Source organism: Ceratotherium simum, chromosome 18, assembly GCF_057802395.1.
Source record: "Ceratotherium simum simum isolate JZ-2026a chromosome 18, ASM5780239v1, whole genome shotgun sequence".
Lineage (NCBI taxonomy): Eukaryota > Metazoa > Chordata > Mammalia > Perissodactyla > Rhinocerotidae > Ceratotherium > Ceratotherium simum.
Window position 1 is genome coordinate 11,797,487 of NC_141917.1, and position 17,165 is coordinate 11,814,651.

The 17,165-nt window shown below is 38.4% G+C and overlaps 1 protein-coding gene across 1 annotated transcript in view; it reads right to left on the reverse strand.

Annotated features, from left to right (window-relative positions):
- Positions 1 to 17,165, reverse strand: part of DNAH5 (dynein axonemal heavy chain 5) — a 271,398-nt gene that overhangs the window by 68,883 nt on the left and 185,350 nt on the right. The window contains exons 53-55 of the mRNA XM_087443140.1: positions 15,649 to 15,779; positions 11,726 to 11,879; positions 10,957 to 11,224 (exon numbers count right to left, since the gene is read on the reverse strand). Of these exons, the coding sequence (XP_087299266.1) occupies positions 10,957 to 11,224; positions 11,726 to 11,879; positions 15,649 to 15,779 (553 nt within the window). The remainder of the gene's footprint in view (positions 1 to 10,956; positions 11,225 to 11,725; positions 11,880 to 15,648; positions 15,780 to 17,165) is intronic.

A 17,165-nucleotide genomic window follows, 5' to 3' on the forward strand; every position in this document is an offset into this window, starting at 1 on the left:
CCATTTATCAGCTTGGTTACAAATACAATTTATCATATACACTGAAAGGCAATAAATTAAGACACTCAGAAGTCACTTTTCTCATAAGACTTAAGCAACCATTATAAAGAACAGTTAAAATTCTAGGAAGTTTAAGTCTGGTCACTGGAAACAAAGGAACAATTCTTGCCCATGGCAAATTTTTTGCAGGTGTTAACCACAATGGCTGCAATATTCACTACGTGCCAGCCATGACACTCAGTGCTTCACTTGGCTTTATGGGATATCCTCAGGAAAGTCCCCACTTCTGAAAATTTCCTTGTAATTACTATGCAATGATTTTTTTCCTTCTTAGGTGAACAGAGAGTATCAATAATGGTGACTTTTTTCTTTATGTGGCAAGTTGTCTTTTTGTCTCTTCAAAGAGTCAAAGAGAATAAAAATGGGATGGATTTGAAGTACGTTTTTCTGAAGACCCACAATCTCTGATGCAGGAAAGGTTATAAAAAGGACCAGGTCACTTCCTCTAAGGATGACCCAAGCCTGCTGAGACTCAGACAAGGAGCCACGGAAAACCATTCCCCCATCTTCAAGATCCAATCAGCGAGGCAGCCATGCCAGTTTGGGGGTCCACCTTCAGGCTAATGTCTGAGGTTGGTGTGGGTCATACCCTGGTATTATGTGTTCTTGTCACTTGATGGGGAATGAGGTGAGGTATGTGTGGATTAGAAGGGAAGACAGAGGGCTCAGTCCCTGAATTTTAGTGTTCTCAAATTTCCACTTTATTTGGATTAAAAGAACTGAGGTAACAACGTAAAAAAGGCACATTAGTTGCCTATCCAGTATTCATCCCCTTTCTTCGTTACTAAAAGAATCCCAATTTTGCTCAAGGTAGCAAATTGCCCAACTAAAGCTCTTTCATTCCCCAGACTCTCTTGTAAGAGAGAATGACCCCATTCTGGCCAATGACATGGTAGACAAAAGCTCCTGGGGAAGAATCTGGTCCTCAAGTAAAACGCAAAGCTTCGTGAAGCGCCCACAGACACAACGCCTTGAGATGCAGCAGCCACCTTACGCCTAGAAGAAAAGAGCCACAGCCTAAGGACGACAGCAAGGTAGAAAGAGTAAGATTCCTAATGGCATAGCCCTGGACTGCGCATCTCTGCATTTTCTTGGTAGCAGGAAAAATTAAAAAACAGCCCTCGGGGCCGGCCCGTGGCTTAGCGGTTAAGTGCACGCGCTCTGCTGCTGGTGGCCCGGGTTCAGATCCCGGGCGCACACCGACGCACCGCTTCTCCGGCCATGCTGAGGCCGCGTCCCACACACAGCAACTAGAAGGATGTGCAGCTATGACATACAACTATCTACTGGGGCTTTGGGGAATAAAAGGAGGAGGACTGGCAATAGATGTTAGCTCAGAGCCGGTCTTCCTCAGCAAAAGAGGAGGATTAGTATGGATGTTAGCTCAGGGCTGATCGTCCTCACAAAAAAAAATAATAATAAACACAGCCCTACTTGTTTAAGCCACTACTTCTCTGGTTTTCTCTTACAGCCAAACACATTCTTAACTGATATATTCAGAGAGCAAGCATATCTAATCTTGGCCGATCCTATACCACAAAACTTTACCAATTAATCTTTACAACATCCTAAGTGATGGATATTTTTATGTACATTTTACATACAAAGAAAATGAAGCACAGAGAGTTTGATTCTGGTTACAGAATTGGAATTCTAACCCAAGGATGAAAGACCTCAAAGCCTACATTACCTTGATTTAGAAATTCAAATAGAACCCATCCATGTAGAATCTTCAGAGTACTAAACAAACATTTTCAATTGAAGCCCAAAGTTCAAAAATATCTACTGGCTAATGAGCTTCATAGACAAAATATACTAATTTTTCAGGGAAATGGTAATGTGAAAAAAAACAATAATAGGCTCAAAATGGCCCCCACGACAGCAAACCAACTGCAATTAATTGCAGTTTCAACTTCTCCCAGCAATATAATCTTAATCAACCAGTCTGGCATTTTCTGGTCAGTACCAATGAGGTGATCTGTCATGTAGGCCCTCTCCATCCCCCAGAGTAATGAGAGGCAATCTATATGATAAAACCCTTGTGGTCCCTTCCCTCTCAAAGAGAAGATGTCCTGGCCCAAATAATCCTTTCTTTTCTTTTGCTAATATCTCCCTTGCCCCACCCTTCTTCCTATGAAAACTTTCCATTTTGTACAACCACTCAGAGTATCTCTCTGCTTGTTAGATGAGATGCTGCCTGAGTCATGAATCGCCTAATAAAGCCAACTAGATCTTCAGATTTACTCAGTTGAATTTTGTTTTTTAACAGCGAGTAGTAGTGTGGTTGGTATTACTTTCTGAGGGGTTATTGTGTGCAACTGCCTCATTTCTCTTTACACTACATCATTAGTTGTGAGCAGCTGTAGATGCAGCAGTGGCTAACTTATAAGACCAAAATCCTGTAGAGTATAAATCAAGCAATTTTCAAAGACAGTCATTTTATTTACATAATTAAAGTGACCTTCTTTGAAAAAAATACATATGCCATATATATGCTATTGATTTTGTTGAGACTTTTTTCCAAGTGAGGATGGCCTATTTTAATAACAAAGAGCTGATTTAAAATGGAGTCTAGAAGAACATTAATAATTATCTTTACCTTGGAGAAATCTAAATGAAGTTAATTGATTTAGTAGCGACTTTGGAATCACAGAGATTCATTAAGCAATACAAGACCACCGGAACAAAGATAATACAGATATTTAGAAAGAATTAATTCGAAACAACTCCACATAAGGCTAAAACAAAGATTTGCCAAAATAAAGACTACTAAATGACAGGAAGGACAAGGACTTTACAACATAAAACAAAGTAGATTTTTCTTTAAATGTTTCATCAAGAGATTCAGTCAGTGTAAATTCATAGATATAAAAAACTCACTTTTTTCCAAAAGCAATATAGTTATTAAAATACTACAAAATCTAGTATTTGTGGTGTATGTGGGATAAAGGGGGGGATACTTGGCTCCTTCTGAGTATCTTTACATTAGAAAAATACTCTGAACAATAACAACGAACTATCCAAAAAAAGAAATTAAGAAAACAAGCCAATTTACATCAGCATCAGAAAGAATAAAATACGTAGGAATAAACTCAACCAAGAAGGAAAAGACTGGTACACTGAAAACTATAAATACTAATGAAAGAAATTAAAATAGACATAAATATATGGAAATATATCACATGTTTATGGGATGGAAGAATTAATATTGTTAAAATGTCCATACTACCCAAAGTAATCTACAGGTTTAATTCAATCCCTATAAAAATTCCAATGACATTTTTTACAGATATAGAAAAAAAAAATCCTAAAATTCATATAGGACCGCAAAAGACCCTGAATAGCCAAAGCAATTTTGAGCAAGAACAAATCAGAATCACCTACTAATTTCCAAATCTATAACAAATCTACAGAAATCAAAACAATATGGCACCAGCATAAAAACAGACATGCAGACCAATGGAACAGAATAGACAGCCCAGAAATAAACCCACGTATATATGGTCAACTGATGTTCGACAAGGGAGCCAAGAATACTCAATGAGGAAAAGATAATCTCCTCAATCAACAGCATTGGGAAAACTGGATATCCACATGCAAAAGAATGAAATTGAGCCCTTATCTTACACCATACACAAAAATCAACTCAGAACGGATTAAAGATTTAAATTTAAGACCTGAAAGGGTAAAACTCCTAGAATACAACATAGGGGAAAAGTTTTTTGACATTGGTCTTGGCAATAATTTTTTGGATGTGACTCCAAAAGCACAAGCAACAAAAGCAAAAATAGACAAGTGAGACTACACCAAACTAAAAAGCTCATGAACAGCAAAGGAAACAATCAACAAATGAACAGGCAACTTATGGAACGTGAGTAAATATTTGCAAACCTGAAAAAGAGTTAAAATCCAAAATATATAAGGAATTCCTACAACTTAATAGTAAAAAAAAAAACAAGTAACCTGACTGAAATGAGAAAAAAAATGAATAAATACTTCTCCAAAGAGGACATACAGATGGCCAACAGGTATATGAAAATGTGGTCAACATCACTAACCATCAGGGAAATGCAAACCAAAACCACAGTGAGATATCTCCTCACATCTGTTAGGACAGCTATTCTCAAAAAAAACAAAAGATAACAAGTGTTGGCCAGGATGCAGAGAAATGGGAACCCTTATGCGCTACTGGTGGGAATGTAAATTGGTACAGCCACTATGGAAAACAGTATGCAGTTCCTTGAAAAATTACAAATAGAACTACCACATGATCCAGCAATCCCACTTCTGGGTGTATATCCAAAAAAATTGAAATCAAGGTCCTAAAGAGATATCTGCACTCCCATGTTCATTGCAGCATTATTCACAATAGCCAAGACATGGAAGCGACCTAAATGTCCATCAATGGATAAACAGATATTGTTGTATATACATACATACAATGAAATATTATTCAGCCTTGAAAAAGAAGGAAATTCTGCCATTTGCAACAACACAGATGAACCTGGAGGACATTATGCTAAGTGAAATAATGAATATGAATAGAATGAATAGGTCTGGTGGCCAGACCAGAAAGACAAATACTACAAGATACCACTTATATGAGGAATCTAAAACAGTCAAATCATAGAACCAGAGAATAGAATGGTGGTTGCTAGGGGCTGGGAGCAGGGGGAAATGGAGAGGTATTAGTCAAAAGGTACAAAGTTTCACTCTCACTATCTGCAGATGACATGATTGTATATATAGAAAACCCTAAAGAATCTGTTGGAAAACTATTAGAAACAATCAACAACTACAGCAAAGTTGCAGGGTACAAAATCAATCTACAAAAATCAGTTGCATTTCTGTATGCTAATAATGAACTAACAGAAAGAGAGCTCAAAAAGATAATACCATTTACAATTGCATCAAAAAGAATAAAATACCTAGGAATAAATCTTACCAAGGAGGTGAAGGACCTATACAATGAGAACTACAAGACATTATTGAAAGAAATCCATGATGACATAAAGAAATGGAAAGATATCCCATGCACGTGGATTGGAAGAATAAACGTAAGTAAAATGTCTATATTACCTAAAGCAATCTACAGATTCAATGCAATCCCAATCAGAATCCCAATGACATTCTTCACAGAAATAGAAAAAAGAATACTAAAATTTATATGGGGCAACAAAAGACCCCGAATAGCTAAAGAAATCCTAAGAAAAAAGAACAAAGCAGGAAGCATCACAATCCCTGACTTCAAAACATACTACAAAGCAATAGTAGTCAAAACAGCATCGTACTGGTACAAAAACAGACACACAGATCAATGGAACATAATTGAAAGCCCAGAAATAAAACCACACATATATGGACAGCTAATTTTCGACAAAGGTGCTAAGAACATGCAATGGAGAAAGGAAAGTCTCTTCAGCAAATGGTGTTGGGAAAACTGGACAGCCACATGCAAAAGAACGAACGTGGACCATGTGCTATCGCCATTCACAAAAATTAACTCAAAATGGATCAAAGACCTGAAGGTGAGACCTGAAACTATAAAACTCATAGAAGAAAATATAGGCAACACACTATTTGGTTTTAAAGGAATCTTTTCGGATGACATGCCTACCCAGACTAGGGAAACTAAAGAAAAAATAAACAAGTGGGACTTTATCAGATTAAAGAGCTTTTATAAGACTAATGAAACCAGAATCAAGATGAACAGACAACCCACCAGCTGGGAGAGAATATTTGCAAAACATACATCTGACAATGGGTTGATCTCCATAATATATAAAGAACTCACACAACTGAACAACACAAAAACAAACAACCCGATCAAAAAATGGGCAGAGGAAATGAAGAGACACTTCTCCAAGGAAGATATACAGATGGCCAATAGGCACATGAAAAGATGCTCAACATCACTAATCATCAGGGAAATGCAAATCAAAACAACACTAAGATACCACCTCACACCCGTTAGAATGGCTATAATCACCAAGACAAAAAACAACAAATGTTGGAGAGGGTGTGGAGAAACAGGAACCCTCATACACAGCTGGTGGGAATGCAAATTGGTGCAGCCTCTATGGAAAACGGTATGGATATTCCTCAAAGAATTAAAAATAGAGATGCCCTATGACCCAGCCATCCCACTACTGGGAATCTATCCAACGAACCTGAAATCAACAATCCAAAGAGGCTTATGCACCTCTATGTTCATTGCAGCATTATTCACCATAGCCAAGAAGTGGAAGCAACCTAAGTGTCCCTCGACTGACGACTGGATTAGGAAAATGTGGTATATATATACAATGGAATACTACTCAGCCATGAAAAAAGACAAAATCGTCCCATTTGCAACAACATGGATGGGCCTGGAGCGTATTATGTTAAGTGAAATAAGCCAGAAAGAGAAAGACAAACACTGTATGATCTCACTCATATGTGGAATATAAACCAACACATGGACAGAGAAAACTGGACTGTGGTTACCAGGGGCAGTAGGGGTGGGGGGTGGGCACAAGGGGTGAAGGGAGTCATACATATGGTGATGGACAAACAAAAATGTACAACCCAAAAATTTCACAATGTTAGAAACCATTAAAACATCAATTAAAAAAAAAAAGGTACAAAGTTTCAGTTATACAAAATGAGTAAGTCCTAGAGATCTTCTGTACAGCATAGTGCCTACAGTTAACAATGCTGCATTGTATACTTAAAATTTTCCTAAGAGGGTAGATCTCATGTTAAGTGTTTTTATCGCAAAATAATCATCATAATCATCATCATTAAAGAAGTCAAGAGGAATCTTTTGGCGGTGATGGATATGTTCATGGCATAGCTTACGGTGATAGTTTCACAGATGTATACTTATCTCCAAACTTACCAAGTTGTATACATTAAATATGTACAGCTGTTTGTATGTCATTCATATCTCAACACAGTGGTTTAAAAAATAAAGTGCATCTTAAAGAATAAAATAAATAAATTAGAAAAATACACAATAATTTAATACTTTTATGGGAAATATTTACTGTAATCTAAATGAAATATATTCAACACAAACAAAATATTTCCTTATTGATGTGGCTGGAGATAATAATTTAATTCAGAATCAGCATCCTTAAGGCAACTTAAACGATGGTTTTTCTAGAAATCTTGTTGCTGATTTTCTAAAAACAATAAATAACACTTAGATCCCTAAGTGTAGTAAGTACGAATACTCAAAGAGGGTATTCTTTCAAAACAACAGAAGGCAGCTTGGTATTAGGTGTAGATGTTGGTTTTCCCAAAAACATTTTATATTGACTAAAGAAAGGAGCTATGTATCATGTCTTATAATTATTTTATCCACTACTGTGACTAGCCCAGTACTAAATATTCACATAGTACACAGGCTGTAAATACTTACTAAACTAGATTAGAGACATAATCACAAAAACTTACTGGTTATCAAAAGGTTTAAAAAGATTTAAACGTCCAGGTGCATTATGTAAAGTTTAAGTGCTATAGATATAGGATGTCCAAGAAAAGGGGAAAAAATTTAAATATCCCTAAGTGAACAAAGGAAGAGCAAAGGATGTGATGAGACTCAATTAAGCCTGGAACTTAGATAAACAAAGAAGATGAGAGAGAACATTCTTGATAAGGGGGACAATTGTGGAATCATAAGGATGATTAATTAAAGCATGTTCAGAGAACAAACAAAAAAGAGAAGGTTTGTGTTGAGTTAGAGAAGATTGTAAGTAAGTTAGAGCCATGTTATGGAAGGATGATGAATTTTGACAGACTGATTCATTCATTCAACACGATAAGTGTCAGGCACTGGTAGCTGCCAAAACCGTGAACAAAAAAGATATATAGTCCTTGACCTCATGGAGTTTTTAATCTAGCAGGACAGATGTGCATTAATCAAATAAATCACACAACTAAGTATATAAATTGCAAACTGTGGTTAGTCCCAGGAAGGAAAAGCACAGAGTGCTGTGAAATGGATACAGGGAAACGGGTTTACTGGGGGAGAGGGGCATCAGCGGACAGTTTCCCTGGACAAGTGACATTCAGCTGAGCCAGCATTATCCAGGCAAAGGGAGGAGGGTGTAGGGAGGATGGGAGGAGGAGGGCATTGCACGGGAAGAAAAAGGGCATGTTCAAGATCAAGGAGAACAGAGCAGGAAGAAAATGTGACCTCAGGTGAGGCTAGGGAGGTAGGCAGAGCCAAACCTTGAAGGCCATTCTAAAGAGGTGGCCTTTTTCCAAAGAGCAATGAAAGGACATGGAAAGTTTTAACTAGAAAGCAATGTGATTGGGTTTGTGTTTTTATCACTGTTCTGTCAGCAATGTGAAATGGATGGGAAACAGGTGAAAGAGGAGGAGAGATCATTAGAAAGCTATTTGGGTTTTCCAGGTGAGTGACAATGATAGCTTGGCCCAGGATGTCAGTGAAAGGGAAAGAGTTGGATAGATTCCACTACTATTTAGGAGATAAAGTCGACATGACCTGATGATGGAGGAGACTTGAGAGCTGAAGGAACAAGAAGTGTAAAAGACAAAGAGCTCTTTGAATGTACGGTCTGATGGACCACGGTAAGACTTTCTGGGAGAGGGAGACCAGAGGAGAATAGTTCAGTTTTAGACATTCTGAGTTTAAGGAGCCTGTGAAACATCCATGAGAATGTGTCAAGCAGGCAGTTGAATGCACGGATTTCAAGCCAGAGGACAGACTAGACTGGAAATAAAAACTGATGAGCCATTATTATATAGGAGGCTGGGAATGAGCTTTCCTGGGAAGAGAATCTGGAGTGAAGAAATGAGTCTGCCTTGCCTTCCAATAAGCCTGCCTCAATAAATGGCATAAGGTTCAATAAGCATGTTCTGAATACGTGAACAAATAGAAGCAGGCATGAAGGTGAGGACACTTGCTAGAAACTGAGGATACAGAAATGAAAGTTTTCCTCTCCTCCATGTAATCTTAGCTTGAGTTGATGTGATGAGATTTAAAGGAATGGGGCAATTTGTGAGAAATTAACAAAGGAGAAAGATCAATAAGACATTTGTCTTGTAATAGAAAGGATGATTGAAATTGGGACTTGGCAGGAAGAGCTGTATATTTAAATTAAATCATCTTAATTATGGTATATTACAGTTTATCACCTGAAGGTGTTATTTTTATTATTAATAATAATACCTTACATGATATTTTACAAAGTACTTGCATACTAATTATCATACAGTCTCGCACCACATTACAACGTTTCAGTCAACCACAGACCGCATATACAACGGTCTCATAACATTAGTACCATACAGCCTAGGTGTGTAGCAGGCTATATCATTTAGGTTTGTGGGAGTACACTCTATGAGTACACTCTTTGCACAACAATGAAATCATCTAATGATGCATTTCTTAGAACGTATCCCCATAAATAAGTGATGCATGACCATATTTCTTAGTAAACTTGAATAGAGCTCTTAAATACTGTCATTTTGTGCTCTACCTTTATATCCTACTTCAAGGAATTTTCAAGTTTTACCCTTAGTTGTATTTACATTTTAACAGAACTTAAAATTTTAAATCACTGGTTTTTTCTCTAATCTTATAAGACAAAAGAGAAAACTGTACATTGTGCTTCAAATATATTAGAATATTCTGTGTTTAAAAGCCACAGATTGGGAAACCATTATCGTCATAGCAGTGGGTTGAGAACAAAACTTCCCCAGCGGATAGGAATTTGTTAAAAAACAGATAGATGATAGATAGATAGGTAGATACATACATACATACATAGGTAAACACATAGGTAGGTACATAGGTAGATACATAGATACATCTCTATATATCCGGGTTCTAGCCCCAATGCTGATGCTACTGGCTTCCTGAACCTCTGACAATTCCCTCAGCTTCACTCTCCCCAGTTTCTCCATCTATAAAGGGCAGGAGATGGGTTAATCAGTCGTTCTCTCACTGGGTACCACAAAGCTGGGAAGGCAGATGTGGGAGTAGCAGGAGTGGGGTGAGGTGAGAGGGCAAGCCTCCAGAATCCTTCCTCCCCTCCACTTTTTACTGTTTCATCTCTTAGGGCTACCTGTAATGTTTTCCCGGGAAATAAGACTCTTCTTAATTATTATTAAAACACAATAATCAGACAAAAAGTTTGAAAACCACTACCCTGAATCAGGATTCCCCTGAGATTCTGATACAATAGGTCAGAGGTGAGACCTGTTATATTGTTTAAATCATCCACAGATAATTTCTCACCAAAAGCTGAAAAAACGCATAAACTACATGAATGATCTCTAACATCTTCTAGACTACTTTTATGTTCAATTCATTTATAGAGTAAGAGAAGCATTAATGTTCCATAGGATGGAACATTAGACAGAAGCAAGGACTTCAGCCATAGGACACTGAGGTTAACATCCTTTGTCAAGGATAGAAACCATCAGAGGATTGTTGGATAGTGACTTCCTTTTTGATTCCAGCACTGCAGCCACAAGAAGGAAACATCCAAGAGACATTTGAGTTTAACCACTCTGAGGCTGACCAACCTACTTAAGAAAGAACACAAATGCTATCAAAGATATTAAGACCTCAGTGCCTTCCTGTGACATCCCATAACCTGCCTGGGGATCCACCTGAGACAAAGTCTTCAGGCATCACTGAAAAGACGAGAATCACTGCACATTAATCCGAGGGGTAACAGACTGAAGATCTCATTCTCTGACAACCACGCTCTGGGAAAAAATAGCTATTAAATGAGAAAGAGCACCATCTTGCAAAAACCCTCAAACACTGGACAAAGTGACTTTTGGCTCAATCCAGTCCAGAGATGGCAAACATCACAGAATGTAAATAAACACTGTAGACCAGAAACTCTGGCATAAAATTTCCACTACACTAACCAGCAACTAAGGCATCCTTAGGCCATCGGCTGAACCAGTCAATGGTACATCCTGAAATAAGGGCAGGGAACTTCAAAGCTCGATTTCGGAATTTCTCCCCCACTGGTGAAAAGCAGAGCACAATGTGAAGGTTCTGTCGGACCCGGCCCATGAAGTAGTCATACAAGTTCTCATTGGTTGGAGGGCGCCTGGGGTATTCTTTTTTCATGCCGGATATGAGATCACTATTAATTTCATCAATTTCATCACGAGCAAATAGGTTGGAGACCTGAAAAAGAAGTGCAGACATTCAAATTCAGAACAGGCATATGAAAATAGATCGAAATATATAGCTCAATATGTTAGCATAATGTCTTTCCTCCATTTGTGCTCTCAACCTCACCTTTACAAAATTAACCAAAGGTCTTCAAGATGAAATATACCACATTTTAAAATACATAGACAATTCTATTATTAGGTGCAAAGCCATAGCCCTCTAAGGAGGTAAATGGACATATCAATAATCCAATTAGCTTTCCTTGTAATCTCCCTCTTCTGTTTTTTCATTCATCACTTGGAACAGTCATTGACATTTTAAATGCATAGCTCCACATTTTGACTGGAAGTTTTACTCTCCAAAAACCTGATAGAAAAAGTCATTCTTCATACTGATCACCTAATCCCCAATAACAGCACTTACTCAAAACTCTAATGCAAGGAAATATAGACAGCTCTAAAGCTGGAGGGAAACTGAAGAGACAAAACACATGAAGAATAAACGAGTTCCTACCTCCCCTGATGATAAAACATTGTTCATATATTCCAAAAATGACTCATCCTTAATCTCATTGTCCGTGAAAATAAACGTGATTCCTTTGCCTTGCTGACCGGCTGTTCTATACAAAATCTTCAGGTCTTCCATCAGATTTGATGTGTTGTAGGATCTAAAGAAATACTGTGTCATTAACCAAAACTATTCCGATGAGAAGGAAAGATCCTTATAACGATGCTTTATTCCATTTGGTTAACCAAAAAAATGCTGATATTGTTTCATCAGATAGGTATTTTATTGTATGTGAATGTTACTCATTCACTATATTTACTTATGAAGATGAAACTGATTTTTTTTTATTTCTTTCCGTTTCTAATAGCTATTCCTTTGGGAGGAAGAGAAGTGCACCATCTTAGTAAAGTTCTGAGTACTTTGCTGTTCACTAAAGCCAAAAACTATTTTTTTATTGAGCTATAATTGACATATAACATTATATTAGTTTTAGGCGTACAACATAATGATTCAATACTTCTACATACCATGAAATGATCACCACAGTAAGTCTAGTTAACATCAAGTCAAGTAGTATTTACTTGCAAAGATAATATCAATTTTTAAAACTCTACATTTTATGAAACACTATAATAATTTTTTTCTACACACACAAAAAATCTAGAGTGAAAAGTCAACGTGAAACAAAAATATAATTTTTACCACAACTAAATGTCATCTGAATGTGTATATGTTTCATTTTGAAAATATTTGTCAGTAATGATAATAGAAAAGTCAAATTGGAAAATTTCCTAAGCACTCATCTGCAATAATATTTTAGAAGATACCTTATAAATTAAATGAAACTAAACTAAATCATGTCAAGCGTTTATTATACAGGGTGAAGGAGATGCCCTATTAGAAATGGTGCCCTCCTCATCCCCCAACATAATTATTTCCATTGCATCTTTGGATTCCACATGAAAGGATTTGCTGGGCAATCAGTACACTGTAGTAGAATAGCTAGAAACATTATGAGATATCCCATTCTAAACCTTCTTGCACTGTCAAAAGCAATCCTTCAGTGGAAGTCAGCTTGCAATCATGAAATGCTAGAGAGGTGCCAACATAGGGTAGCCCATTACTGCCAAAAGTGAAAATAAAGATATTCCCCTCCTGGAGACTCAGACTTACTAAATTACTATTGAATCTTATGTCATTAAATAAACTCAGAGTTTAGAGCACAAGAGCAAACAGCCTTCCGATTTTTTAAAAGCTACTAAATATTTAACTTCTGTACTTTGTGCTTTTTTTAACATGTAAAACCTAAACCCTAGAACCAGAAATACCACTACTATGCATCAATATTTTAGGAAGACTTCTAGAGAAGTGAGATCTGAGAAATTAGAAAAGAATTTTAAAGATACAGTCCCCCTTAAAAAAAAATAAAGACAAAGGAAAATATCTCACCCTAGCTTCTGGGGATAGGGGAAAAACTTTCAGCCCAGTCCCCTGGATCAAGGGCCCCGCTGCCTCAAATAATACGACCTGAGTTATCTAACAAATGACTTTGCTTCCCAAACATGAGGCTCTTGCTTCCTGAGCCTTGGCCACACGGCTGTGCAAAGGCTTACACAGTAGAATAGTCTCCCGAAGGCGATGAGAAGGCAAGGAGGCCTTGACCCTCCTTTTCATCAGTAATGGAGCACTCCCAGTGGGACATGCAGAGGAATTAATTTATCACAGAGAGAGGAGTCATGTTTTCGCTGAGGCAGTGTGGTGCAGCAAAAGTCAAGCCAGACCAGAAACCAGAAATATCGTGATCAATTCCCAGGTAGATCTGGGATTTCAGACGAGTCATAGCCTCTCTGAGTCTCAACTGTAAGACGGGCTAATGTTACGTGCCCAGCTAACCCACAAAGTTCTTTTAAAGACAAAACTAGCTTGTGCATCTAAAAGTGCTTTGAAAACTTAAGGTTTTACACAAATATTAGGAAGAAAAATCTCAGAGTCCAACCCCTTTCCTGTATAGGTTATTTTTTATCTAACTCTGCTTCTATCCACAAACTAGAAGAATTATACACAAGGTATTTATTGGATTTATTCTCCAAGCAGAACCCTATAATTCAGACCAAATAAAAAGTGTAACGATAGCAACTTGAATACCTGGATCTCTAAACCCAATGTTTAATAATTTTCAACCTTCGTCCTAGCAGGTGACTAGGGACCCCCATGAATGAGACAGATCAGCTGAATGTTTTACCCTCCTGGGCCAAGACAAAGCTCTATATCAATGCCCAGGAGGCAAGACTTCCTGCTCCCATACCTAGAAATTAACCTCTAATAATTATCAGCCCAACTAAACTTCCCCAACCGGCCTCCTGCTTCTCATCTTCTCTTGGTTAATCCTGAAAATCAGTTTAGCCTCTCTGAATCACCCCTGCTTATCTTTTCATGTTGACTTTTCACTTCCTAATTCTCCCTGCACTACACACATCTATCCCAAGGGCATCTCTTCTGGGGTTCCCTATTTGGATGAGTAGCAGCACCGTCTATCTGGTTTCCCAAGCCAGAACCAGTATGTACCAAGTCCAAAAGCCCCAACTTCCTAACCATCTCTTGAATCTGTCCTCATTTCTCCATTCTCACTGCTCCCACTCAGGACACCATCATCTCTTGCCTAGACCCCTGAGACAGCCTTATAACTATTCCAGGCCAGCTCCCTCCATCCATTTTCTGTCCATACTAATCTGACATGCCCTCCCTAGTGGTAACTCATTAAAGGTTTCCTATTGCTCTAGGATGAAGTCCAAACTCCTTGTCACACCTTCTAAGGTCTCCATTTCCCTTCCTTTCCTACTTTCTACCTTCTGCTGTACACCTAGCCATATTTAACTTCTTCCACAGCCTCAAGTATGACTTCCTATGTGCTGATCCTTTTGCCTGGAACATTCTTTAACACTCCTCTTCTCTGAGATAATTCCTACTCATATTCAGGTCTCAGTTTAAACATCTTTTGCTCCAGGAATCTTTTTTCTGACCTTCCCCTAGCCTACGTTAGGAGTCCCTCCCTCATGTTTCAACAGAATCCGGCCTGCATTTATTTCCTTATCATAGATATCATAGATAGCACTTATGTATCCCACCTTACTGAATGAGGTGCTCAGTTGTCTGTCCCTTTTGAATTACTATAAACTCCATGATGACAGGGGCAGGTTTACCTTGCTTACCACGTACTCTCCAGCACCTAGTCAGTGACTGATACATAGTTGGTGTTCAATAAATATTTTTAAATGTATGAATGAGTAAATCAATATAAATTTTTCATCTATTTTTCCAGTTTATTAACATTCTTGAAATCTGAATTAACACTTAGTAGGGATAAATTTATTCTGAAATCTATCAAAAGGAATACACATAACACTCATATCACACATAACATAAAAACAGTGAGGAAGTTCTTCATTGCAATGAGAGGCTGAAATGTTTCAAAAGCAAATTGTTAATGTGCAACTTTCATGGTCTATGACAGAGGTTGAAAGGGGAAGATGATAAGTCAACATTAAAGAATAAAAACTATTATGATTCTTCATGTATAAGAAAATTGCATCGTTAACTTCAGGTGCCCTCTGAGAACCTTTTATCAAAATCCATTTCAGGGGGCCAGCCTGGTGGCATAGTGATTCAGTTTGCATGCTCCTCTTTGGTAGCCCAGGGTTCACAGGTTTGGATCCCGAGTGTGGACCTATGCACCACTTATCAAGCCATGTTGTGGCGATATCCCACATATAAAGTAGAGGGGGATGGGCACGGATGTTAGCCCAGGGCCAATCTTCCTCAGCAGAAAGAGGAGGACTGGCAACAGATGTTAGCTCAGGGCTAATATTCCTCACCAAAAAAAATAAATGAATAAATTCCACTTCAGGTTAATTAAAGTGAAAGCTTGTTACCTTGTCAGAGTGATCTGGAAGGAAGTATAGCCAGCAATGAATGAAGCCAACCTTGTCAGGCTCTGCTTTCCCGATCCTCCCACTCCGACCAGGAGGGCATTTCCCCGGGGAGTACGAATGACCCGCGAGATCTAGAATATGGAATAGAAAAAGCATATATCGTTCAACATGTAAAGAGTCCATTTTTTCCTGTTTACTCAATATGAGCATTTTGGAAGATGTAGGTGTCCAGAATCAGAATGGAAAGATATACTGGTTGGACAAATGGAAGCATTTCTGAAATCGAACAGTGTTTGGAAGCACTGGACAGGATGGGGAGTGTGGGCTGTGCCTTTAGGAAACCAGGAGAAGACCAGTACAGAAAAGTCAGCAGACAGCCCAGACTGAGGCTTGCTCTGGGTTTCCAAGAAGAGAAATAAAGTGGACTGTAAGGTTTCCTTTTAGTCTGCCCAACTAATGCAGGAGGATAGGAAAGAGAGCAGAAATTTCAAAACAACGTATCCTAAGAATATACAACACGCAGTTGATTAGAATATCCTCCACATTTAAAAAGGACAGAGAGTTTAAACTGAAGTGAAGAAAATTCCCAAAATATGGCATAGATGAAGGAATTTTTTTTTTTAAAAGATAAGCATAAACACCCTCCTAATATCCTAATATTTGGTCAAGAGAGTGATAACTAAGGTATCTACCAAGAAGTGATTATGGGTGGACCTGAAGTCCACTCTGTGCCAGTCAGTAGCCCCAGACCATTCCAAGTCCTCCTTGTTGACAGAATTCCGTGTTTCTTGGCTTTTATTGGTATTGAATGAACTTCTTATACCATCAGGCCTCCAACCCCACCTAGAGGGGATTCAGTGCAAAATTCTCCTTGATGCATTCTTCACCTTATGTGATAACTATTTATCTTCCCCTCCTAACTGCAGTTTAAGCCTGGGGTATTGCTGTAATACCCACTTTTCTCTATGACAGAGATAGATGATAGAGATAGAGACAGATGATAGAGAGTGGGATGGGGGCTGAGAAGGGGTCACTTCTCTGTGGCTGGGGAAGCTTCCTGGGGTAACCTGGGCTCTGCACTTTGCCAAGTTTTTGTTAAACAACTTTTCTCAGGATTCCCTCCACTGGCAGAGGCCATGCTCTGCTCCTTTTGGGACTACTCTTTATTTTTAAATTATTTCCCCCAACTTAGTGTGATCCCAGGAAATGGAGACCATTTTCCTGTCTCTGCTGTGGACCTGAGAATCTGTGGGATAGGCAGGTGATAGACCCCACTCTTCCAGCCTCTTGCTCACCCTCTCTCCATGTGATTCTCTCCAAAGTTGTTGTAGGCAGGGGAGGAGGGGTACTGGCAAGAACTCTTAGGATTTTGCCAATGTCTATTCATATTCTTTCCCAAGTATTACTTCAAGAGGCACAGATAATGCAAGTAAGGAGCAACTGCAGGCCATACTAGAACCTTCTGTGTCTTTCCTTGGTTAACATATGGCTTTTGTCACAACCATTTCCTTTTGTTG